This window comes from Mesocricetus auratus, unplaced genomic scaffold (genome assembly GCF_017639785.1).
Source record: "Mesocricetus auratus isolate SY011 unplaced genomic scaffold, BCM_Maur_2.0 Super-Scaffold_100008, whole genome shotgun sequence".
Lineage (NCBI taxonomy): Eukaryota > Metazoa > Chordata > Mammalia > Rodentia > Cricetidae > Mesocricetus > Mesocricetus auratus.
The window spans coordinates 3,215,449-3,242,865 of NW_024429192.1; the positions used below are offsets into that span (position 1 = coordinate 3,215,449).

The 27,417-nt window shown below is 41.7% G+C and overlaps 1 protein-coding gene across 3 annotated transcripts in view; it reads right to left on the bottom strand.

The window, feature by feature from the left end:
• The window catches only part of Dyrk1a (dual specificity tyrosine phosphorylation regulated kinase 1A), a 115,586-nt gene that overhangs the window by 11,877 nt on the left and 76,292 nt on the right, over positions 1-27,417 (bottom strand). For 2 of the 3 annotated variants that reach the window (XM_040750421.1, XM_013116225.3), the window contains 7 exons: positions 19,526-19,722; positions 15,872-15,991; positions 13,640-13,828; positions 10,220-10,367; positions 6,158-6,444; positions 3,733-3,879; positions 2,463-2,603 (listed from right to left, as the gene is read on the bottom strand). In XM_040750421.1, coding sequence (XP_040606355.1) covers positions 2,463-2,603; positions 3,733-3,879; positions 6,158-6,444; positions 10,220-10,367; positions 13,640-13,828; positions 15,872-15,991; positions 19,526-19,722 — 1,229 coding nt within the window. The remainder of the gene's footprint in view (positions 1-2,462; positions 2,604-3,732; positions 3,880-6,157; positions 6,445-10,219; positions 10,368-13,639; positions 13,829-15,871; positions 15,992-19,525; positions 19,723-27,417) is intronic. The other variant, XM_005073795.4, reaches the window with a different exon arrangement.

Here is a 27,417-nt window from a genome sequence, read left to right on the forward strand (position 1 = left end):
GAGTTCCCCAAAATATTGTCTTAAGTGAGTGTGATACTTAATCTTCATTGCCAACTAGACAGGGCTTAGCAATCACCATGGAAACAAACCTCTATCTGTGCATTTTCTCCGTTGGGTTAGCTGAGATGGAGGGCACCTACCTATCCAAGGGTCAGGAACATGGTCCAACAAGAACAGAGTCCCAGAAATAATCAGAAAGGAGAAGGGAGCCGGGCAGCAGCATCCACCACTCTGCTTCCTGACACAAGTCCAGGATGACAGTCACCTGCTGTGCCTACTGCCTGCCTTCCCTGCCTGCCACCATGAACGGCACCCACAAACTGCAAAGCGAAGCGCCCCGTCAGATAGGTTTGTCAGGGGTATTGTCACAGCAACAAGACTAGCGTGTTAGGTGATAGCAGCAGAGATCATCATCGCATGGCGTGCACCTACTGCTCACATCCACTTGTGGCAGAAATCAGAATAGGACAAAGCAAGAACAGAAGGCCAGGCCTGTGAAAATATTCAGTATCTTGTGTTAGGTTAGGTAGTACATGCCAGCTGACACTTAAAATATGCTAGGCGACGTCGGAGCACGCCTGTAATCCCAGCACTCAGGAGGCAGAGGCAGGCGGATCTCTGTGAGTTTGAGGCCAGCCTGGTCTACAGAGTGAGTTCCAGGACAGGCTCCCAAACAATACAGAGAGACCCTGTCTCGAAACACCCCCCCCAAATATATATGCACATATTATTGCAAATAAATTACAAGCCAAAAATTAACAAGATTCCAATCTTTGTCCACTTCAGAAGAAAAAGACAGTTAAACGTGGATTTTCGGTGGCATGAATGAGAATGCTCCTCATCAGCTCTCATGGGTTTGTCAATTGGTAGAGAGATGTTTATGCAGAGCTTGGAGGTGAGCAGTCTTGCTGGACAAAGTATGTTAAATTGGGGTAGGTCTTCAAGGTTAAAGCCACACTCCACTCCTGGTCTGCTCTCTCTGCTTCCTGTGTGATGAGGACACGGCCGCTCAGCCCCGACACTGTAAAACCCGAGGTCTTTCCACCATTCTTGGGTTCCACAGGAAAATGGGCCGTGGCTGATTAACTATGTATGAACATACAAGTATGATCAACTATGCACACACAAGTATGATCAACTAACTATGTACACACTTGGAAGAGCTCAGGGGTCAACGAGGCACTTTCCGCCCCCAGAACAAACTACTGTCTGCCTGTATTTAGAGACAGCCCAGTTTGTTCCGTTTCAATACTGAACCAAGTAAATTTCATAGCTTGTACATGGGAAAGAAGCCACAGGTACAATTCAGGAAGGAAAAAGCTGCAAACCAGTTATGACAGAAATAATAACTGCATGGGAGCCACTAAGCAGTGACAGAGTCACTTGGAGCTGGGGCTGTATTTCAGCTGGTTGAGCCTGCCCAAAACCTCAGCTACACAGCAAGTTTAAAGCCAGCCTAGCCCACATGAGATGTAGTCACAAAACAAACAAAACAAAACAAAACAAAGCATAGAGTAGAAGAAACTGCCTTGGTAGTTAAGAGAACTTGTTGCTCTTCTGAGAACCAGAGTTTGGTTCCCAGCATCTACCCCCAGGAGATCAGTCCGATGCCTCCATATAGCCTCTGCAGGTGCACACAAATACACATGCAGAGAGCACACAAATAAAAACTAAATCTTTGGAAAAAGAAAAGCAATTTAAAAGGCTCTACAACTAACTAAATGTGAACTAAAACAACAGCACCCTCAGTTCCCTAGAGATGACACCTGGTGACACCATCACTAAAATGCAGGGTAAATAAACTACAGAAAACACAGTTCTCAAATATTGAAAATGTAGAACTACAACCATAACATGTGTGCACCAACTGCTCATTTGATGAAGTCCAAACTAGACTAGAAGATGTCTGGCAAATTACAGAGACATAAAATCAAGACGAAAATTTGTTACCATTTACTCTAATAAATTGATATAGCTGGGCCTCTGATACAGTCTTCAGATCTACCACTGCATTAGAAGATGCAGACACCCTGCTATTTCAGTCACTGAGGTAGGAACCTAAATCTGTCAAAAGGCTCAACTGTCGATTCACACTCTTGAAAAACTTTCAGGAGCTCCTTAAGCTTACACAACATCCTGTGTACAAACTGTGGGTCTCACTGACGCAGTGCTTGAAAGAAGCGCAGCTGTATCAGCTCCAAATTCAGGCAGACGGAGTCTGTCTGTTTCCAACCAGGCCCAAACAACGTTGGCCACTGAGCAAACACGGGCCCCCAAACAGATCAATCACACTTAACTGTGAATACCACACCATCTTTTCACTGTTAGCTATGATATCACTGTGCAGTAAATTCAAGGAGCTAGAAGTTGGCAGTTTTGGTAAGAAAAAAATAGAAAAACAAGGGGGTGTGGAGGAAAGAGAAAGGAAGCCCCCTCCAAGAACAAATGTACCCCTACTTTACCCGTTTTCCATCTTTGGTCTTCTTTAAGTTCCAAGTGCCATCGGGCAATTTCTCAAAAAACTTTCTTGCTTTTGGTGCTTGGTCAAGAATATGAGCAGGTGGAATACCCAAAACTTCCACTATTTTATTCATCTGATCTACCTGTAATGAGAACAAAAACAATCCGGTGACTTGGACTGCACACACATGCACTTCTGTGTGTCAGTTCCGGACACAGGAAGACTGTGTGCTGAGTCAGGAGAGGGACGCCGAGAGCAGACGAGTCACTGCAGAGACCAAGACCCTGCACAAAGGGGAGAGGAGCATGGCAAACACTGAGGACTTTCTATGTGACAATGAGAAAACGGGAAGCCACCAAACTCCCAGGTGATCTAATTCTGTCCAATCCCAAGAAAGGAATTACAGGATAAAATTACTTAAATTTAAATTAAAACAAATATTATGGAAGTTGCTTCCAACTGGTTCATGAGCTGAAGTTAAAATTAAATGTACAAAAGAGGATGGAAATTGGGTGTGGCGTATCCTTTAGTCTGCATTTGGGAGGCTGAGTTTGAGGACCACTTGAGCCCCAGAGTCCAGGGCCAACTTAGATAACATGACAAGATCTCAACAAAAATACGAACCCCAACAAAGTCAGTTGGACTTTTTTTTTTCATTTATAAATGAAAATTCAGATTATGATCCTAAAAGATCAACTTTTCACAAAGAACAATCTACAACTAAACAATTTAAAACAAACAAGTTCAGTTGCTCTGTGGGTAGCTCACTGTTTCTCACATCTACAATGTCTTAGGAACACAGAGAAGTCTGCAGACTTGCAGTCTCTGTAGCCCAAACTTGGAGATTCCTAGTTTATCTGAAACAAAATTAGGCTGCATCGGTAGACTGGATTGCTCACTGCTCTTCAAGTCCCAAGTCCCAGTCTCAGGGTTTTAAACAGTGCTCATACTATTGTGACTCTCATCTTTTCACCAAACACTGATGTTTTCTGTTACTACACTTAAACCTGCAAAATATCTATGAAATACTATGTTCTAGTTTAATTTACTACCCTCCTTCATTAACATAGTGACTATCATAATTACTAGTTCAGAATTCTAAAACCACCTTTATGATAATTGACAAACAGGAAAAATTAAGAGTGTAAAATAAGATCAAGTTGACTCCAGAAACAAGTGATCAAGCTATTAAGTAGACACCATCTTATGAGAACAACTTTCGACAGCACTGTCTCTATGGAAACAGAGCTGTACACCGACCCTTCCCATACCTCATTGGCACCACTGAACAGAGGCTCTCCAGTATGCATTTCCACCAAGATACACCCAAGGGACCACATGTCGATAGCAAGGTCATAAGGCATTCCCAGTAGCACCTCTGGGGACCGATAAAAGCGACTCTGAATATACTGGTATATCTGAAACATAATTGAAAACAGTTATTAATTCCATGTCATTTTATCAGATTAAGACTACTACTCATGGCAAGAGAAAAGCTCAACATTACACTATGATCATAGTTAAAAAACTAAACATTTCAAAGGAATAACCAAACAAAAAGTTAGTTAAGAAATTCAGACTTTCCATGTAGTGCAGTCTTACATCAGCAGTCAGGAGGAATAGTAAACCAAGTTAATTACCCCTGCTCTGTGGCTTGGCTCAGTGGTAGAGAGTAGTTGTATAGCATGGGTGAGGACTTGGATTTGATCCCTGATAAATTCTGAGATGGCAAATACTCCAGTCCCAAACATGTTGGACATGAGGTATTCAAACTGTACTTTGTTTCCAAGTTTTGACAGGTCAAGAAGTCACCCATCTGACTACTTTGGTTAATCAGGTTTTGTGCCCAGTCACTGAGCACCCTAGCCCAGGCACACAGGTGCCCTCTAGCCACCTTCTGACGTCCATGAGCAGGGCCACACACAAAGGTCTTGGAAGTACCTCCCACATAACATAACTACACTTTAGTACTTAAACGGACAATGGCCTAAAGGGGTAAGCTACCTCAGTCAGTGCAGACGAAGAGAGCACTGCTTGGTATTAGGACCCAGGGTAGGACTGGTTTTTAATTGAGTAAGTGAAAACTCCACTGAAATAACTCTCACAGTAGATATGTGTCTCCAATCACAATGTGTTTTACTCCTATAACCAGGAACAACTTGGCAACAGCATTTAAGGTTGCACATTTTGTTTCCTAATCCAGTCAAAACATTATTTCCACAATTACATAGCTGTGTTGTTATAAGATAATACAAAGAATGACAAAAGACAAGCCTGCTAACTAAACTGACTCTATACCTTCACTATAAATAACCTGCTCTACACAAAACCTAGATACTGGGCTGTGGTAGCTCATGCCTTTAATCCCAGCACTCGGGAGGCAGAGGCAGGCGGATCTCTGTGAGTTCAAGTCAGCCTGGTCTACAGACAGAGCCAGGCTGGATAGGCTCCGAAGCTACACAGAGAAACCCTGTCTCCAAAAACAAAAAACAAAACAAACAAAAAACAACAACAACCTAGATACAAGTTGGGCAAGATAGAAATTTCACCACAAGCTTGCAAAACAAAGAATGGGAATGCCAATAAAAAAACAGTAACATTTGGATGTTGGATTGAAAATAGTCTCAAAACCTTTATGTAAATAGCCTTGATCTCTTTTGAGAAGAAACCCTGTAACTTTTATTTGCATGCAAAACACAGCATTGGCACAGATGTCATAATGCTACAAACTACAGTGGCAAAGATCTGCTTTCCTCAACCAGCTCACTTTGTTTTCCAAGGCAAGGCTTCTCTGTGTAGACCTGCCCCCTCCCCCTGAAGAAAAGCGGTTCTGAGGAGCTGAATCTGCACTGCTTCTAACTTAGTGGGGGAGGAAAGAGCTAAACTATTTATCAAAATAAGCATATCCACCCCCTGTGCTGTTTTCACACAATACCGTGATTACCCAAAACACCTCTCTGTGCCCTCCTCAGTTTTTGTGTTTTTTTTTTTTTTTTTTTTTTTCGAGACAGGCTTTCTCTGTATTGTTTTGGAGCCTGTCCTGGAACTCGTTCGGTAGAACAGGCTTGGTCTCGAACTCACAGAGATCCATCTGCCTCTGCCTCCTGAGTGCTGGGATCAAAGTTGTGCGTCACCACCGCCCGGTCCTCGCTCCTCAGTTTTTAAGAAACATTATTTATCTTGATGACATAAAAGTAATTTTTAGTTAAGAACCTATTTCAAGTTAGAACTGCCCAAATTTTATACTAAAAAGTCTATTTAGAAGCTCTAAATCACCCAATATTTAACTCTTTTATCTCTTAACTCTTAAAATGTTTATCTAAACATTTTAAATATCCACTTAAAATCATTATCTTCCAATTCAAGTACTGCAATATGGATTTTAAATTGAAGTACTGCAGTATGGATTTTAAATTGAAGTACTGCAGTATGGATTTTAAATTCAAGTACTGCAGTATGGATTTTAAATTCAAGTACTGCAGTATGGATTTTAAATTCAAGTACTGCAGTATGGATTTTAAATTCAAGTACTGCAGTATGGATTTTAAAGAGACATCAGTGGGACGTGAAGCACATGCTACATGCTCAAGATAAAAACCATCCTCTAATTGCCTGCAATCTATACGTACATTGGTTAAAACATGCTTTACATGGCTGATTCTACTGTTAACTCACAAGTCCTAAAGCAATACGTACCCTCTGCCCCAACTGACAAGAGCTGCCGAAGTCAACAATCTTGATGGCGCTCCGTTTGGGGTTGCACAGGAGGATGTTCTCAGGCTTGAGGTCACAGTGAATGATACTAAGCTCTGGAGTCGCAAGGAAAAGCAGTGCTGTGCACATCTGCTGCGCAAACTTCCGTGTGAGGTTCAAAGAGACCCCGCGGAAGTTGGTGTTCCGCAGCAAATCATAGAGATTATAGGACAGCATTTCAAAAACTAAACAAAGATGGTTTCGGAACATAAAGTGGCGTTTCAAATGCACTGAAAGAGAAAAGAAATGTCACGTAAGTTACACATAACGGTGAGATGAGAGTTAGCATATATTTATTTGTGCTCTCCAACACTTGTCCAGCGCAGAGTGGAAGGCAAGTCAGGGTGTAAATCAGCCCCCAGCGGTAAGAGCCTATTCTTCCATTTGTTAAGAGTGTCTACCACTCTTCTACGTTAGAGAACATTTCATCAGACAGCCTTCTCCACTGGCTTTGGTCAACGTATAAACCTGTGTTTAATGGTAATTTCCAACAACAACTGGCCAGCAATTTGCTGGCAGCTGCCTAAGTAGAGAAGTCTGTTTTTGTGTGTATGGTAAACACAGCAAGTATCTGGAAACCACGCCAAGTAAGTTCTTGGGAATCCATCATGATCAATGTATTTACTATGTTCAGCAAACTAGGAAAAGAAAGTCATGTGGAAGACTTACAGTTTTAGGAAAACTATGAAGTACAGGTTAACCACAGAAAGAAATCACCAGCAGGCCTATGACTGGGGACAGTTCAGAAGATTGTAGCAACTGCTGCTGCCCTCTACAGGGTCCCTAGTAAAACCCAGAAACTATGCCTAAGTGTCACCAGTGAGCACTAGAGACAAAGTCATCTAAACACGCAACCGTCAGCACAAACATTCTCAGACACATCAAAGAGCACCTGCAAGTCAACAACTTCTGTCTTAGCCAACAATGGTAAGAAAACACTTCACTATGGTCCTGCAGTCTCACAAAAATAGCTTTCTCTACAGATCTCTCCAGGAAAATATCCAGACAGCATTCAAACATCCATTGTGTGAGAAACACACATACACTAAGTCTTCTTGGCAGAGCCCTGGACTGACTAACTTGAGAAGTACACATCTGTAACTATTTTTAAGTCACTCATGATGTAAGTGATCTAGAGTTGGGGATAAACCACACAAGTATTCTATGTGGTTCAAATAGGAGTCTATACCACTTCTTGTCACTGCAAAATAATAAAAAGAATCTTTAAAAGTTGTCTAAAGGAGTCACATCATAATTCTTAGGTTTAAAACTAAGAACAGCTCCTTGAGACCTCATAGACATGGGTCCTGTAGGGATTTTAATCCCCTGGTTAAGCAGTAGCCACAAAAGGAATGTGAAAGAGCTCTGAAGTCAAAATTCCAATGCGAATGTCAATGTCTGTTCAAGAGGCTGTGCAGCCAGAGTGTTCTCCCAATGAAAGGCCTGCTCATGTCTGCTGACCAATCAGTCACTGAGAGCCTGAGATCCACCAGCAGGGAAAACATTACCGAAGAAAACTCAAACACAGATATATCTATTCATCTTTTGACTGGATTCTGAAAGAATGGAGAGTTGGTAAAATGTTCTCTAATATATGAAATAAAAATATATTTAAGCAGACAGCTGTGACTAAACATCCCAGAAAACAAATTGCTCTATGAAGAAGAGTGGAAGGGGAAGGTGGGGAGAGAAACATGAGTTTCAATTTAGAGTAAGAAAGGACTAAACTCTGACACAGAGTGACCATGAAAATGAGAATGCACCCTGAACATTACATAAGGCGCACATATTAAAACACACATGGTAGACAAGAAGGTGTGCAACTATTTATGCCAGTTAAAATAAGTTACACTATATGGAAGGTGTCTTTTAAAGTTCAAAGTGTGGTCATCAGAATAACCTATATCCATCAATTACCTTAACACCCAACTGTACCATCAGAAAGAAACAAAGCAACACAGTGGTGTCTGAACTTCCATTGCTGCTGTCAGCCAGAACAGAACCTTCAGCTTTGTTCTGAGTTGCTGTGAATTTCCATACTCTTAAACAGGGGTCTAAACACTCAAACTACAGGCACAAGAATAAGGAAGGTGATGAGGCGTGTCTTTGAACAGAACTGGGGTTACTGGGCACTGAATAGAGCTGATGTGAACAGCAGCTTCAGTTAGTGTGATGAGGAAAGGTTTAAGATACACCTGTATCATCAGGGACCGTCCTGACACTTTCAAGAGAAGAAACAGAGGAAAAGATGAATGCCACAGTTCCCTTTTCCTGTAACAGGAATAAGGGATCTCTCAGATGGGATGGTCTGAATTATCTGAAGCTCACCCTATGTTAATTCTAGGACTAAGCCATAATGCACTCTCAGGACTTGTTTTAATGATGACCATTTGAAATCCAGTTTTATCCATTACAGTATAAACTTCAATGATTTTACTTCTCTGTAGTCAAACATTAAGAATGTCCAGTTAAACATTAAAATGACTACAGAATTTGTGGTAAATCGTGCCCTTCAACACTGATGGGGAAAACAACGTATACATGTGTGTGGTGTAGGTTTATTTTTTAATTTCTTTTACATTTACATTATTTTACTAGAAATGTTCATGGCACTACAGTGAAACTAAACTTCTGGGACAATGGGAGTCATTAGTTTATGTGTCAACAGTTTACTATAAAGGAGGCGTGGAAATCATTTACAAGAAGAAATGTTCAGAACATCAGTAGAATGGGCAGCTTCACGTGACACCATTTCAACTGTGGTTTTACCTCACATACTTTCCAACAACGCTATCATCTCTAAGTAAGAAATAATCCATGTCGTCAAGAACTACTTTGGTGCCTCTGTATTCTGGGAGCAGTATTCTGTCTCCGACTCTCACACCCTTTTTAAAATCTCTTCACCCTTTCCTTTCACACCTGACCCCACAGCTAACTAACCCTGTTGCCACACACCTGACCCCACAATACTTTTCCTTGAGACTTTCTGGAAGCGTAAAGCCACCTTTAGTTATAGTTTCAGGGGCACTCCCAACAAGCAATTCTCTATCGAAGAGCAGAAGAAACTTTAATCTTTGTGTGTGTGTGTGTGTGTGTGTGTGTGTGTGTGTGTGTGTGTGTGTGTGTGTGCGCGCGCGCGCGCATATGTCTGTGGGTCACACATGTGCAGGTATCTGTGGAAGCTACAGGATGACATCAATCTCCAGAGCGAGCTAGACAACATGGGTACTGTAAACTTGGTGGCGTGTTTTTCTTGCTAGTGAACAAAAAAAATGGCATTTTACCAGCGCTGACATTTTAGAGCTGACTAAAAACATACGAAGGCTTTGGGGTGTAAAAATGGCTCAGTGGGTGAGAGTGAGCCTGTTCCAGAGACCCACGAGCTTGACTCAGCACCCATCAGGCAGCTTACACGGTGTCTGTAACTCCAGCTCAAGGATCTGCAGACACCTATACACACGCACGTACGTACACACACGCAAACACATCTCTGAAAAGTATGAAAGATGTGACTATGCAGGGGTAGGTTCAGATCCTAACCACAGTACAGCACCCCCAGACCTTGCACACTCACCACTAAAGGGAATTTTTCTGTAATTTAAGGCTAACGTCATCTTCCTGTGGGGTGGTCAGAGGAAAAGCAGCAAAGGAGACAGGGCGGGGATGCCGTGGCCTGCTCCCCACGCTGCCTGCTACTATGAGTCCAACAGCATCGACACTGCTTCCCTGACAAAGTTCACCCGGGGTGGGGTGGGGTGGGGGCTGAGATCCCAGGTCATTAAGAAGAAAGCATGTCGAGCACACACAGAGCAGACTCCCTGCACAAAGACACAGTAAAGCAAGCACATGGCACCTGTGAGCTGACTTAGCCCAGACCAGTGTCAGCGGCTTCACTCTGTAAACCACCCCAAAGCTTTAAGCACAGCTCACGGGCTTCAAAGGACGCTTTCCCAAGCTTACTTTAAAATAAATCAAGGCATCTTGATACAAAAACAAGCCCTTTACCTATGTAGTATTTCATTTCAGTGTCATGTTTGTTCATGAGCTCAAGCAGTCGCACTTCTATCTGGGCTTGATTCAGAAACGCTTTCTTGTTCTTTATTATTTTAATGGCAACCCATTCTTGTTCCACTCGATCATAGGCTTTTACGACCTACAAAAAAAAAGATAAGTAATCCTCAGTTTCATTAGGAACAACTTTACAAGTTCACATTTCTCACACTATGTATCTACTTAGCTGTTATTTAATGTATATTCCCTCCGATGTTTCTTACTCAACAGACCATCTATTTTACACAAGGCAGCTAAATCCATCTTTGGAATTGAAATTTCTTCTTATATCCTCCTTACAGTATTTCTAAATATCCACAGAATGGACAACTTCAACAAAATTAGAACTGTTTTCCTCTTTCAGAAACAAAATGATTCTTGATGAATGCTCGGATTTTAATTTTCACTCTTTCTCATTAAAACAAATGTATATGTGTGTATGTATGTAAGCATGTACACACATATGTGTGTATATGTATATTTTAATTAATTTATTTTTAAATAAGACAACTTACTCAACTACTGTGTTTTCATTTTTGTTGTTGAGATAGGATCTAAATGTAAAAGCCTGCTGACCTAGCAGTCACTACACAGAATAAACTAAGCTGCAGTCAAGCTCACAGGTCTCCCTGTCTCTCTCCAGTTCTGGGTTTAAAGGCGTGCGTCACCACTTCCAGGTCAACTACCCTTTATGTAGAGGAACTCCGAATTAGTCATAAGAATATATGAAAGGTTCGTTCTAATGGTTCTTAGAAAGCAGAACATTTTCTAATTTTAAATTAGATTCCCATACATAAAACCAATGAAATAAAATAACTATTTTAAAACAGTAAGTGACCAGTAAAGTATAAGGGGAATGTCATCATTAGAAGATGTGTGGTATGATGCACAGTCTGACAGGAGTGGTGTGGCTCTGTCTGACCACATGTGAACAGTCACAGGTGAGAGGGTGTGAAGACGGCAGTCAGGAGGTTAGGACGGATCTGCTGCTGCACAGTCTCAATTAGTCAAGGTCAAACAGAGTGGAAATAAATTTAACGTGGTTGGAAAGAAAACCACATTCAATTCTGGAAACCATTAGCTGCTGCCTTTTATGTCAGAAGCCACACCTGTAAACATGTGAACAAGCAGTTCCAATGTCTTACTTCAGTGACAGCCACACCCATTTTAGTAAGGGCTGCAGGGTCAGCACCCAGAGCCCAAAGGTCTTTCACAAGCATCGAGTCCCTGCTGACTTAAACAGCTGGCTGCTTCAATGCTAGTGGGAGGAGGAGACAGAGGGTCACATTACCCTGACACACACACTTAGCAGCAAGTTTTAAAAGTGCCCATGTGTACAGGCCAGCCACATAGATTCTTACTTAGTCAGGCCTACAGTCGATATTTCCCGAACTTTTCAGTGTACAGTCAGGACTGATAACCAATAGGTAAAGAAACAAAATTCCTTCATTTGTCAAAGACCTGACAGAAAATTCAGAGCAATCTGGTCATGTCCACATGGACACTACTGTTCTGAAAGTGGGAGTCCTAACTGTGACGGTAAGCGCTGCACGTCTCGGCTAACCAGGTCCACACCTCTGAGGAAGCAACAAGAGCACAAGAGGTTAGGGTGAGAGGGAAAGACTGCCAGGCTAGAGTGAGCAGCACGCATGACGCCTGCCCGTGGTGGAGGCACAGGCACGCACGCATGCAAGCCCTGTTGGGAGCAAATGCCCAAATGCGGGTGCCCTCACCAGGCACTCAAGAGGCAGATGCAGGAGGATCTGTGACCCAGAGACCAACCCGATTCACAGAGCGAGCTCCAGGATAGTCAGGGTACACAGAGACAACCCTGTCTCAAAAAAAGTCCAAAGAAGCCGGGCGGTGGTGGCGCACGCCTTTAATCCCAGCACTCGGGAGGCAGAGGCAGGCAGATCTCTGTGAGTTCGAGGCTGGGCTGGACCGACAGCCTCCAAAACAATACAGAGAAACCCTGTCTCATAAAAAAAAATTCCAAAGAGGAAAGCCTCCACAACACTTCATTAAGGGCTTTACAGAGAAACAACCCCTATTTCTGACACAAGAAAAAGATTCATAAAAGGAGATCACTAAAATACTATGGAAGCCTTGACTCAGGAGGGAAACCCTTCAAATCACAAAAGGGAGCAGGCACACAGGCATCTGTTCACACAGCCGGAGGCCTCAGTACGCATGCACGTGCATTCGTGTGTGTGTGTGTGCGCGCGTGCACGCGCACAGCGGAGCTCTGCTGTCTGGTCTAAGGAGGACAATACACTTCTGTTCTTGGCACCATTTAACGTGACACATGAATATTACCTTGCTAGTTAAAAGGATGGATTTTGCTTTCTTCCAAGGCTCAGAAGTAACACAGATACGTGTTTCTTTATGAGACGTGGTCTTATATACCCCAAGCTGGCTGCGAACTCACTATGTTTGCATAGTAGCAGAAAATGACCTTAAACTCCTGATACCCCTGCCCCACCCCCCAAGTTCTAGGAATATAAAACATGTGTTACCACACCCAGTTCTATAGTTTGCTTACTTTTTTTAAATCAACAAAGCAAAGAGGATTTCACAAAGTCATTTTGACCCCCTCCCTCCATTTTATTATACTCAGTAAAAAGCAGATTTGGTGCATACAATTGTCTAAAGAGATGAATGGCATTAACCGTAAGTCATACCTCTAACCAAAAGTGCTCAGTAACTCAGGAGTTGGGAGTGGCATATAACCTGTGACCTCAGCACTTAGGATGCTGAGGCAGAAACAAGTTCTAGGCCAGCCAGAGCTACCTATGCAGGCCCTGTTCCCAAAGACAGTAACCGTGAGGAGGGAGGGAGCAATCCTGGGTGCATCTGCTGCCTCCAGGTGTTCAGAAGGTGACCACAGAATTACAGGTGCAGAGAAGGAAGAGAAAGCCACGCCCACAGTAGTCACCCCAAGCAGAGAGTGCTCAATGCACTGACTGCTGGGAGCTGGGAAGAAAGGGGCGGAAGCCTGTCTGTCCTGCGCACAAGCCTGGTGTACTTAGATTGGCCTCAAGAAGCGGAGAGCACTTGCTGCGCTGCCTCAAGGCCTGAGCAGACAGAGGCATCTAAGTCTAAAACAATGAAGAACTGACTGACTTAGCCCAGACGATGGAGGTAATGACCAATGTTTGCAATAAAGTTAATCACTTAGTCACTAGCTAAAAGTAAATAGTCAGCAGCAAAAGAAACGTCTATAAAAATAAAAGGGGTTTTTAAAGGATAGAAAATCATTTAAATATATACTGTCTAAATCAACTTATTACTATCAAAAGTGTGTTACTAAGGATATACTAACATGATTAAATGAAAATTTTAATTAATGAAATTCGACATTCTCCATTAAATTACCTGTCCAAATGAACCTTTGCCTATCAAGGAGTCAATTTCATAACGATCCATCCACTTTTCTCCGTTTTTTACAATATAATCATAGTTGTCATCATCATAGCCATCGTTGTAAACCTTCCGCTCCTTCTTGTGACTAGAATCGTCTCCCTGGCCTTGTTGGTGTCTTCGCTTCTTCTTTGCATAGTAAACCTGAAATGAATATACAGAGTTAACTGAGGGTGTGTGTTAAAAGCATATTCCCAACAAATCAGCATAAAATTGATGAACAACTCTTTTTTAATTAAAAAAAAAAAACAAAGATTTTTCTGCAGTTGGCATTTGAATAGAAAAGTATACATAGAAACAAGTCCATAGTGAAATTCGATACTGTACTGCAGACAGATTTTATAAGAAGTATTAAGTGACTGGTCTAAAATATCCATTAGCAAAGAATCAAAGTTCTCATTTGCACTTTTGTTAATGTATGGCATAATTTATATATAGTGAGATTACACAGATATTAGAAATACAATGAGGAAGCCAGGCGGCGGTGGTGCACGCCTTTAATCCCAGCACTCGGGAGGCAGAGGCAGGTGGATCTCTGTGAGTTCAAGGCCAGGCTGGACCGACAGCCTCCAAAACAATACAGAGAAATCCTGTCTCGTTAATTAAAAAAAAAAAAAAAAATGAAAGAAATACAATGAGGAACTCCAAACAAAAGGAGTAACAGTTTTATTTATTCCCTTTAAGTTTAAGGTCTTACTGCCTTATTCTCAAATTATTGTTAATTGGATATTAAATCTTACAGCAAAATATTTTCAAAATAGAAGTTTTAAATACCAATGAATTGATGTTTTACTAAAGTCATCCAATTTCTATGTCCAGAATAATCTAGTAACTGATGAAAGTCATACCCATTCTGTCCACATACCTCCCTGCCAATCCCTTAAGCCTTTGTGGTCAATCACAAACCAAGTTATTGTTCTTAAACCTGAGTTTCTTACAGCTTAGTTTCTAAATCGACTGGGATGACAACAATAATATCCCAAGAAATTGGTACCTTGATACACTGTGACAAGACATCTGATAAATGAGCTTCAACAAAGATGCTATTATTAACAACAATTCAACTGGGGTTTGATAAAAATTCATCACATTAACAAACTGACATTGATACACTGTGAGAAATAATGTCTCAGATATTTCCAGATAATCACAGGGTATAAACAAATGTGTACAGAATCTACCTCAGGAATGTGCATTGAGGCTTTCTAATTATATCTTGACACACTGCTGAGGCATTAAACGGCACTGAACTGCTGTAACATGTCTATACACCTAAGAACACCTCTTTGGCAAAGTAGATGCAGAGTGAGCAGAAGACAAGCCATCGGTGTGAAAGGCTCCATCCAGTGAGGACGAACTACACAGCTTGAGAAACCTTTCACTTTACAATTAGTTATAAAGCTAGAGTCCAGACCAGAAGCAAATGGCAATCAAGGGGAAAAGGGACAAACACCAGAAAATAATTTTTAGTGGCAACAAGCCAAGTTACAAGACAATTCAATGTGCTTTTTTTTTTAATCCTGTTTTTCAATGGAAATTTTAAAATATCTTACCATGGGAAGGCAGAGATAAAAGAACACACATAGCCCTGTAATCCCAGCATTCAGCAGGTTGGGACAGGAAGACTGTTGCGAGTTCGAGGCCAGCCTAGGCTACAGAGTGAGATCCTGTCTCATAAACAAACAAATTAATTGATCAATTAATTAATTAATTAATCTGGGGGAGATGTAAAAGACATGACAGAAGTATGATTAGTTCAAATAAAGCCAGTCCTGTTATCTTAATACTCAGTGCATCTCATGTGAAGTCCTAGTATCAGGACCAAATACATATGTGTATTTCTCATATATATTAGATATGAAATTTTAAGTGAAAGTCTACTGCTTACATGCTTTTCATAGTTATTTGTTCTCACTTGCTCTGAGAAGAAGCTACAGAAACAACTAACATATTTAATATGCTTTGGAAAAGAGGCAGTCATCCACAGAGCTCTCATCTGTAATCCTTGTTAATACATTTTCTACAGTTCTAATTACACTATCTAAAAATCATTAACTTATTAAAATTCATAGTTTTCATAAATATTACAAGTATTAGAAATAAAACCCATTTAGACAAAGACACAACAAAACACTTGTTCCTTGTTCTATTGAAAATATAGATACCCTAGCAAACCAATACTCTTACCTCATTAATATGCTTGTATGTTTTGATCAAGTCGACAGAAAGTTTTCTCAAAGGCGCAGTTGCTGGATCACGAAAGGTTTGGGGCATCCGCCTCTGTAACATGACAATGTCAGGCATCACCTTAAACAGACAGAGAGACTAGCAGTTTAACTACACTGTAGCGGCATAGCACCCGCTACCAAGATCTAGCCATGCTGTCTCAGGCCCTTCATTCTACACAACCTAGTCACCTTCCCTCTCCCATAGCCAGTAGTCAATTTCCTTCTAGCAGAATAGACTTATGTTTAGACTGTACATTCTCAAAGTTATTCCTTTTATCTGGATTCTAAGGGAGACAACTTTTGGAGCAAATAAATGAAATTAGAAGATTAACATGCTAAACATCTATGTTTGGATCCTGTTCCCCCCAAACAGTGAAATTACAGGTATATCCATGACCCTCCAGACATATGTGATGCTGCCTCACATGCCTTCTCTACTATACAATTAGTCCTATGACAATTTCTTTTTATGAATTACTTCTAAAGCCTGACGGGTTTAAAACAGGCAGTTAAAACACACCTAGCGACTGAAGCTTCCTGAACCAGCTGACTCCAGTCGCATCCCCAGACTCTACCCCTCCAGTGAGTCTCTGCCCATTACAGAAGCAAGACCAAGACTCGCACAAGCACGGCAGTGTCACAGAGACCTTCTGCAAGCACTATCCTGCCAGGGATGAACTAAGATCCTTCTGCCAACAGCCACTCCCCAGCCCAGCATGCTCAGATCCCTAAAACTCTGATATCCAAATGCTGAGTCCACTGAACCGGGTGACCAGGCATCTCTTTTTGTTCTCATTAGGTAACTTAGCAGGAGTTATCTGCAACTACACATCTGAAGTATCCGCATAATTAACAAGACTTAAATTAATTTTCCAAATGTTTTATTTCTTAAAATATGAACAGGCAAAACTAAATTCAAAGAATACCATTCCTTGGGGACTTATACTGAACAGATAACACTAGTAATAACCATGTCAATTCTTTCATGTGAATTAATGCTACAAGCATTTAAAGTAATGAAAATGTTTTAATTCACAGATCTCTCTTCCCTTTTTAAGTTTCTAGCATTGTTTCATGAAAGTAACTTGTATCTGAGAGGTCCTTTCTTGGATCTATGCAATGCAGTCTCAACAACAAAAATCACTGTAATACTCCACTACTACTGTATGTAAAAGCTGGTATTATAGCAAAACCGATTAACAATAAAATGACACTACCAGCAAATATTTACTGAAAATTATTGTAAGCATGCACATTTTGTATGTATCTTGTAAGAAAAGGTGCTACTGCTGCCACCACTTATAAATGAGAACACGGAGTGCTGTTCCACTGGCCAAGTGCAGGGGCGCCCACGAGGCCTCAACCCCACATAACAACTGCAGGCAACTAAGGAGGGCTGGCAGCACAGAGATGGTCTTTCCCAGGTTATCCAATACCAGACGCTCAGTCCTGAAAACACACACGCAGGTAACATCATACAGATCGAGCAAGTTAGATTTAGAGATCTACGCTTCACTAAAAACTTTCTATTTCATTCATTTAGACTTAGTCTCTATTTTCGTCCATAAGGAAACAGAACACTGTTTTCTCCCTTCCTGCTCTTCTGAGTGGCCAATGAGGTGGAAGGAACAACACTCCCCCCACACGCAGAGCTCAGAGCATCAAGACCGCCTTGCGAGCTGGACTAGGCCCACGTCAGTGACAGACATACTTGTCTACTGTGGTTCTCGTGTCTTAACAGTTTTTCAAACAGAACCTATTATATTTATACCCAATATATTAATGAGAAAACTGATGACTAGAAATAAAATCTAAGTTCTTTTCAAAACTTGGGCAATGACATTGATAAAATGATAGTAAGAAGCAATGAAAATCACGTTATGAAATTTATACATGGTCTAGAAAATACTTAAGAGGGTCTAGAAGAAGGTCCTGGTTTTACATTCAAAAACCTCTCAGACATGAGATGTCCCTGTGTTTATAACTCAAGTCCTCCCTAGCACCAACGTCATGAGCCCGTCATATACTCCTTGGCAAGTCACACATCAGTCCTAAAGAAGATACCTTCTTCTAAAGACTGCCTTATTAGATGCAGAACTTTGTTAACTTTGAAAGAAATACTTTATTATTACTTAGTAGGCTTTTGTTTGTTTGTAGCCTTGGATGTCTTAGAACTCACTATATAGACAACGCTGGCTAGACTCAAACTCTTGAGATCTGCCTGCCTCTGCCTCAAGTGCGCCAGCAACACCTGCCTGTGTTTAGTAGTCTCTTTACAGCACATGAATCTTTAAAAACATTTTGTCTTAAATCACAAATATTAACCAAAGTATCATACAAATGATTTAAAGATAAGATACTAGCTGAATATGAAAATAGATATTCTGCTAACTAAACTATCAACTAATATGATATAATGATAAAACTTATTTGAAAGGTTTTTTTTCCTGGCTCTCCAAATAGCAGCTGTTATATATCCGAGTGCACTGTATCTAAAGGAAGCAAGCAGAGCGGGGCAGGGAAGTCTACCACCACTCACACAGAGGCAGGAGTGAAACCCAGTCTCCCCAGCTGCAAAGCACATAAGCCAGAGTCCGTGTGCATGCTGCTTTGACAGAGTGGGAGACCAACGCCAGGAACACCCGCAAGTGACCACTCCTTCCGCTTCCCTCGGCACATGACCAAGAGCTGTCTAATCTGAGCACAGCGATCAAGTGCTCCAATTCTCAAACGCGACCTAACTTCTGAGCCAATGGACTGAATGAAACATGGAAGCCCCACCACGCCGCTGCTGTTCACATCTTCTACAAGAGGCTACTGGCAGAGAATGCTGATAACAGACACTCAACCATAGACAACCACCCACATTTCACCCAACTGATCCGACAGAAACACTTGTCACTCATTCCTCACTTGCTATACAAAAAGATCCAAATAAAGCGATGGCCACCTAAAATCCTACATCCATTAGCAGCAGTCACATTCTGTACTCACCACAGTCAGAAAACTGCCTCTACCTCCCAGCCAGTGAAAGGCCCCCAAAACAGTGATTAATGTGGGGCACCGCTAATTCAAACATTTAAGAATACCCACGTGTATACATACAATGTGTTCATTTCAACATTCTTTTCATAGCCTCAAATTTGTGAGAAATTGCTGGATCTGCAGTCTGAACGTTAGAACAGCATGCTGAATATTCACACACCTTTTGTGTAAGGATTTTGTTTATAAATTTACAAGTGTATATAAAAACTGTTTATAACATGACATCATAAACATAAATTTGTTGTAACTGATTCTCAGTTTCCTATGCCTTTCTTAAATAAGACATTTTTAAAAAAATACTCTTCTTTAGAAACAATTCCCACTCTTTATTCCAGATTGAGACGCTGTGGCTGTTTCTGACTTCTCTCTCAGTAAAGTCAGATAAGCATGTTAAAGGAGTGAGGAGAACCCACAACCTTAAACACACACTTCTAAGTGCCACGCTCTATCTACCAACGTTTCCATTCAACATGGAAAACCCAAGGGATTTTGCCATTTTACTGGTCTAGTTTTTTCAGAAGGATAAGCTATAATGTCAACATCATTTCTGATAATTAATGAAAATTACCTGGTTAGTTAGAGGTTGCGGAATCTGGTCAGAATATGATAAGGCAGAAACCTGCTGGTCACTTAGATTGGGCTGGCGACGGTCACTGTACTGGTGTGAATGGGGCATCTGTCCAGCCATCTGAAGGCCAGCAGCATGGAATGAAAACGACGGTGCAAGCCGAACAGATGAAGGTTTGCATGCTGAAGTCTCTCCTCCTGGGAACAGACAGGGTTAAACAGAGGGTTAAAAAGTACTCACATCCTAAAGTGTGTGTCATCTGATGCATCTCAGACACTTAAATTAGTCCTTGAGGACATTCAATATTATTAAAAACCTTTGAAATAACCAACAGGTATAGTCATTAAACATAACAGCTGGCCGGGCGTTGGTGGCGCACGCCTTTAATCCCAGCACTCGGGAGGCAGAGGCAGGCGGATCTCTGTGAGTTCGAGGCCAGCCTGGACTACCAAGCAAGTTCCAGGACAGCCTCCAAAGCCACAGAGAAACCCTGCCTCGAAAAACCAAAAAACAGCTGTATAGTAAATATGGCATAAAACACAGATTAAATATAAATTTCTTTTGAGAAAATCCCTTTAGCATTCTATAGTGAACAGTAACAACTGTTCTAAAAATTTTGGAGTGCATGAGCACGAGCTCACACATGCCATGTCACAGCGCACACGTGAAGACAGAGGGCGAGCTTGCAGGAGCCAGTTTCCTTGTACCGTCCAAGTCTTGGGGATCAAACTCAGGTCTTCAGATTTGGCAGCAAGTGCCTTTATCCACTGAGTCATCTCACCAGTCCACAAGTAACAACTTTTAAAACTTATTTTCACATATGAAATTCTTAACCCTTAAGAACCCTATAGTGTGAATTCTTGGGACAGGCCCTGCCAATTAGCCAGCTCCTCAGACAAATCTGAAGGCAAAGCTAACAATCAACTAGAGAAGGAGCTACGGTGATGCTGTCCACAGACAGAGGTGACCAAGAGTTGAACAAACAGATGTCCAAACACCTCACGGAAATTAACTGAGGACGCAGGATACCCTAGACTTTTCCAACGCCACCTTAACTTAAACCTGGCAAGCTCAAGGGAGGGAAGAGGGGCAGATAAGAGAGGGGAGGGGGGGGGGGAAATAGGATAGTCAGTTATCACCCACAGGCAAGCTAGGAGCCATGATTATAATATCATCCATAGCAGAAAAGAAAGCTGAACACTATAGTCCATAGAATGGGTGATGGCTAAGAAAAGGTATACTTCCTTTAAAAGAAAAGTTCCTATCTCTAGCCAAACTTGTGATTAGAAAACAAAGATGTAAAACTCTGGTCAGTCAACTCTGTGTCTCATCATAAATGAATGCCAGAGTTCACCAGACCACACTACCCAGAGAGGACCCTTTCCATTCTAGGGAAACGAGTGAGAGAGCAGAGGCTAAGCCAGGCTAGAGTTTGGAATCCCAGCTCTGCCACACACCTGTAAGAGCCTTCGTGGTAACAGCATCTACCTGACAAGGGTGCTGTGAAGGATAAGAGCCCAGAGCACTGCAGAAACTTGTAAACGGGTCGGTCCCATCAGCCATTGCCACACTGTCACGCACTCTAACTTTACTGGTGGAGCACAGCCCCTCTAGCTGAATGCTAAATGAAGCCTGCTTCTCCTTCCATCACACCAACAGCAGTCCCACCCTGAACAAACCGCAATCCCGGCTCCTCGCCGCAGTCCCGCCCCAGTGCCGTGGACTCCACACCTGCACAGCACTCAGAGGCAAGCTACTCTCATTTCCACCACCACATCCCACCCGTGACCACCACACAGAACGGATTCCTACCAGCTGCTTTTCTTCCGCCTGTGTACACCTCTACTGTCAGGGATCAGGGGACGGACGGCTAGTGATCTGTCTTTAGGTAGGGCTCAGCCTGTCCCCAACACTGTTCTTAGAGAGCTTGTGTTTATTGTGGTGTAGCTTCAACTGACAACAAGTCAAGTGACATCGAGCCTATGTTAAGAGCTAACACAACTTTTCATAAACTTTCCATTTTTCAGTCAATTTAATTAAATGGAGAAACTACTCAGTTAAGAGAAAAAATTAACTCCCATAAAATTATCCTAATAACTAATGTGAACAAGGATGGCAGCCATGTGTGTAACAGCAAAAATTCAGAATTCTAATTGTCAAATGGTATGGAGGAAGGCTTTAATCTATATGCTAAAAAGAACATGTGGCCACAGAATATAAATAGAGGTCCTTAATATATAAAGAGAACTTAATAATAGTAGTATGATTAAGGTTGTAAATGGGCAAATTACTTAACTATTCAGTAACTTAGTTTTCCCAATTCCTAATCCTCTTGAATGTTAAGAAGTCTAGAAAGAAGCAACTGTTTATTACAGATGCTGTGGTGTTAGTATGCTCGAGGTACAGATGCTATGGTGTTAATATGCTCGAGGCTCAGTTCCCTGCTGCTGCTCATGTCCCATGAACAACACTGCCCAGGGTCCTGTGCTTCCAACCACCTTTAACTCTTGTCAAAAGGTAGTTACGATTTGAATATTGCAGATCTAGGATAGAGCTTGAAACTTAACATCTCAAAAAACTACCAGTTGATGCCAATACTATTTAAAACATCTACAAAATAATTAACTGCCTTTGTTGTTTTTAAAGGATTGTGCCAACCCAGCACTCAGGAGACAGAGTTCAAGACCACACTGGGCCACACACTTTTCCCGGTCAGCCAAGGTTAAAATGTCTATAAATAAATGGATGGATGGATGGATGAACAGACAGTTGTTCTCTAGACAATAGCAGTATCAGATGATGCAAAAGTAAGCACTGTCTGATCACATAGTGTACCACAGGTCCCCAATATACTTAGTATCCCAGTTATTTTTGTTCTGGGTTTTTTTATTGTTTTGTTTGGTTGGTTGGTTGGATGGTTGGTTTTTGGTTTTTCAGGACAGGCTTTCTCTGTGTAGCCCAGGCTGGTCTTGAACGCAAGAGACCCGCCTGCCTCTGCCTCCCAAGTACTGGCAGATTTGATTCTTAGAGATGAGAGTGGGGGAGGGAACATCTGTGTGTGCACTTGGGTGTTTTCCTGTGTGAGTGTGCATGTTAGGTGGTAAAGTACCTGATACTCTTTTTACCATCTGCCATGGGTCATCAATGAGCTCAGATTCACTAGAAACACCCCTCTTTCTCTTAGGGGATTTTAAAGCACTGCAGTGTTGTACACGCAGAGATACTCGACAGGTGTGCTTGATATACTTACATCTACCTCACACTCAATTCTATGTGCAAATGTCAAAAATATAAGGTATCCACTCATTTATTTCTTCCCTATGATAAGGCTCCAAGAAGACAAGCTAATGCAGACATTTCTCTCAATCTGACCCTAAATGGAGCAAATTACCATGTTATGTTTTCCTCCTAAAGTGTCTATCTTCTATTAAGTTAACTCAAGTGTTAACTTAAAAGTAGACACACCTTTTAGCAGAGGTGATATGATAATGAAGAACTAGGTTGAAACATACAAAATCGTCAGTATCTAGCTTCCTTTGTGATCTAAAGTAACAATTTCATATGATTCAACCCAATACTTCTACCATATTACAATAACCCTTATCCCATTGACGGGACAAGCAACTATATAATATTTTAGCCCAAGAGTTACAGTTACCTGATAAACTTATAATATTTAATTCTTCAATCTTTATTTGAAGTTCAGTTCCACAAAGTGTTTTAAATTTTTGAAGCACATATGCAACATCCTGTTTATACCTTTAAATCCTTCTGAACTGTGTGAACTGTTTGTTTTTTTAACCACAAAAGCATGTTTAACTTCCAAAACCCATTACAATTCTGTTGCCAAATAACTTGAAAACTAAGTGTCTCCCAGTGTGTTGCAGGCAGGGCTAGAGTGGCTGGGGAGCAGGCCCTAGTGAGAAGCAGCAAAGGCCGTGTGGACTAGTCTTTCAGTAGACTGCCGGGGCACACACACATCCACACACACATGCAGGCACATGCAGACATCTTTACCTACTAGACAAGACATGCAGCCCTGCATAGGAACAATGAACTTGCTTATGAGACGTAAGTAAAGCCTGTGTTTGTCATACGTATGAAACATTAATGAAATCAGTCTATCAAGCTCTTGGCAACAGCGGGATATTATAAAAGACAGTCATCGCAGACGCCCATGACCACTTTAAAGTCCCTGCTACCAGACTACCTCATTCACCATAAATGACTACAGAACTGGCCAAGACATGAAGTAACTGGTTTTCATACATGTTGGGGACATCTATGATTGCTGAGAAAAAGGAACTGATCAGTGTGTCAATCTCTCTGGAGGAAACTCACAGAGTAGTATCAGACTTCAATAAAACATGGCAGTGTTGCTGAGCTGTGTAGACAGAAATGAAAGTTCAAGACTGGCGGGAACAAGCGAGTCACCCTGGACTTTAGCTAAGCTACACAGTAGAGCCCCTGCAGTTAGGCAACAAATCTGTGAGCTACACAGTGATCCAAACCTGCCCAGGCCAGTGTGACACTGTATCCCAACCAACTAGGTGAGTAAACCAAGATAAACAACCACAGAAACCCACAGAGGCCAGAAGACCATGTTTTAGGTTCAGGGTTCACACTAGTCCTATCCTATGACAAAGGCTTGACCTTCTTAACACAGACAGAAAGACAGATATCAAAGGATGAGGACACAATCAAATATTCTTTAAGGACAGCAAAGTCTAGATGTCCTACCACACAGCATACACACACTGTGACATCAATCAAATTCACCAGGCCAGAAAACGCAGGGAACTACAAGAGGTGTAAACATCCATTAACAAGAAAGAGCAAGATTAAAACACACACACAAAAAAAAGCTACCATAAGTAAACCCTGAATCTTACTAGAGACGTAATCTATGAAAGGAATCACATGGAAATCTAGAAATGAAAATTTCAGCCATTTGACCTCATGGCAGACCAGACACTAGAGAAGATCAGTGAATGCAAATGAATGAACGAACAAACAGGAACTTGCTGAATTCAAAAGTACAAAGAATAACAGGAAAAGTACAACACACTGAAACATCCAACCAAATCACTGAAATCAACAGAGAAGTCAGAGGATTTGCATCCATGTAAACAACTGACTTTATGAAAAACTGTATGTCCCCTCAGGATAAAGGAAATCATCTTCAGGAAGACCAAAGAAAGAGACTCCAGCCTACACTATCTCCAGTGAATACAGCCTCATAAAAATGCCAGCAGAGTAATTTTTCAGTCAACAAAAGAATGTCAACATAAGATCTGCACTAAAAAAAAAAAATGTTCAGGGAGATTCACTGAAGGAAATGACTACAGACAGAAACTAAGTACACCAGGAGAATACTTCTCAAAGACAACTGTGTGCACAAAATAACAACCTGTGGAGCTCATTGCATCTATAAAAATAAACAGATGACGGTCCCAGCACAAGGTCGAGCATGGGAAGGGGGACGTTAGGCAGTGCAGCTGAGCAGTGTGTACAGAGAGTCCAGAACAGCAGCTAGACGGACAGCTGCCCAGACAGACGCCCCAAGAGCAGCCCTGACATTCGCTCACTGTGTGTCTCACGAGAGCTTACTACACTACCCTAAAAGCTAACCTCAAGGCAAACATACTTTACCTCCCAATCACAAGAGGCATGTTAGTTCCTCACTGCTGAAATAGGAAGCCAAGAACGTAGTTTTTAGTAGAACATGGAATATGAAAAATATTAAAATAGTGCCTGAAGATATAGCTGCTAGGTGCCTTAATTATTGTACTGTTAAAACTCACATGTGCGAGAATCTGTATTTTCTCTAATACCCTTACACTACTTTTAAGTAGCAAAAATATAAGGCAGAAATTTCACCTGGCACCTATAGATGCTAGTAGAATTAAATATTCCAAGTAGAGAAAGTTTTTTTTTCTGATGATACCTATTCTAAAACATCACAGAAATAAAACCATCTATAACTTGTCACCCCTTGTATGTGTTACCAAGCAGCTCTGAGCACACTAGGAATTCGGGGGTCGAAAAATTTGAGAACCAAAGACAGGCAAATAAAGACATGTCCATGTCTCAGGGTAAAGTCTGAGAGGAGAGCAAGCTCTGAAGGGGGGGGGGACTCACCCACCTTGCCTGGGGGAGGTGGCGCATGTCACCTTTAATCCCAACAGTGACAGAAGGAGATGGACCTCTGAGTTTAATGCCAACCTCATCTATAGAGTGAGTTCCAGGAAAGCCAGGGTTATGTAGACAAATCCTGTCCAATAGGATTGTCCATCCTCTCTGACTTGTCTGGTGGCTGCTGCTATGGAGGAGTGCCACCTGCTCTGTGCAGACATCCCCTTTCCTGGTCTCCCTGCGTGCTGGGCCCCAGGGATGAGGATAGCCATGAGGATAGCTCCTAACAGTAGTATATGGTAGAATCTGCCATTAAGAGGCCTAGCAATGCCAGCATAAAATGGGAGACCCTACATGTGCTAAGAAGACGACTAGCTGACAGTTCTTAAATCATTGCAACAAAACTTTTGAGAAACTTAATACTAATGTTTTAAACATTTCCCATTTTTTAAAAAACAGCAATTTGGAAATGCCTACTTATACTATCATGTTTTCTGTTTGAGGCAAATGCAGTAAGAAAACAGTTAACTTTGTGGTTTGTGACCCTCAGTGGCTTAACCAAGCACCCAGCCCAAGAAGGCAGGGACACTGCTCTCCACACGCACTTACTTAGTATTTACTGATCTTCTGAGAAGAGCTCACCCACCTTTCAGTGACAGACAGCATGCTCATTCCTGGAGGAAGCTCAGAGTCCTAAGGACTCGCCCAGGGCGTCTTTGGACATGCACAGCTGTTGAAGAGTCCATTCCCAGCAGAGTCCCAGCACAGAGCACAATGCTGCACCCAGGGAAAACCCAGGCTGTCAAACCAAAATCACACCCTGAAAACGCCTGACATCTACAGCCACTTTTAAGAATGGATAGTGTTTGCAGGACCCTAGATTTCCAGAGAACAGGAGCAGTTGCTCCAGCAGCACCCAAGTTAATAGTATAGAAAATGAGGCGATCATGGGAGTCCTGGTGAAACTGCTAACCAATATTCACAGTTCAAATTCTCCCAAATACGCAAGAACTGTACAAAATTCCTTGTTCTTCAAGCTGATACACTATACCAGTTATAGTCAATAATTCTGCAAAACAACCTAATAAAAGACTGTCCTTCAAAGTAGATGGTAAGAAAGCTTCTGGTACCCTCTGGTCTTTCCATAGGTGAAAATGAGTACCTACATGAGTTACCTGAGAGGATTAAAAGCAGCTGGTGGCACATCAAGTGCTCAAATGTCAGCCAAAGTGACAGAAGTATGTTGAATACATTTATCTGACTAAACAGCCCTTCCTGTTTCCAGTCTGGAGATGAGGTCTTCATTCTCTGCTCCTACGCCACAGCCATGCATGTGTGCAATAGTCAAGGGTAAAGCCCACAGCACTCAGGACAGCTGAACTGTAGCACTCCAGCTTTTCACAGCTCAGATGCTTTGCAAACTTGCAAATTTAGCATGTACATAAGAGGCAAAACAAAAACCTTGATCCCACAAGTCCAGCTACAATACAGAAATCACTGTCCAAAGAAGTCCTGTGAGCAACAAAACAACTCTTTGCCACACTCAATGGAAACTGAGACTCCCTTGTAACATGCCAGAGACAGGAAAACACTATATAATTTGCAGAGGAGGCAAAAGATGATCCATAAACATTAAAAGAAAGCTTTTAATGGTTAAGATTCCAAATTTATCATAAATTTCAATAATAGCAAAATGCTATTATCTAAAACTTATATTGCAGTAATGTGTACATAAGCGCACGCGCATACACACACAC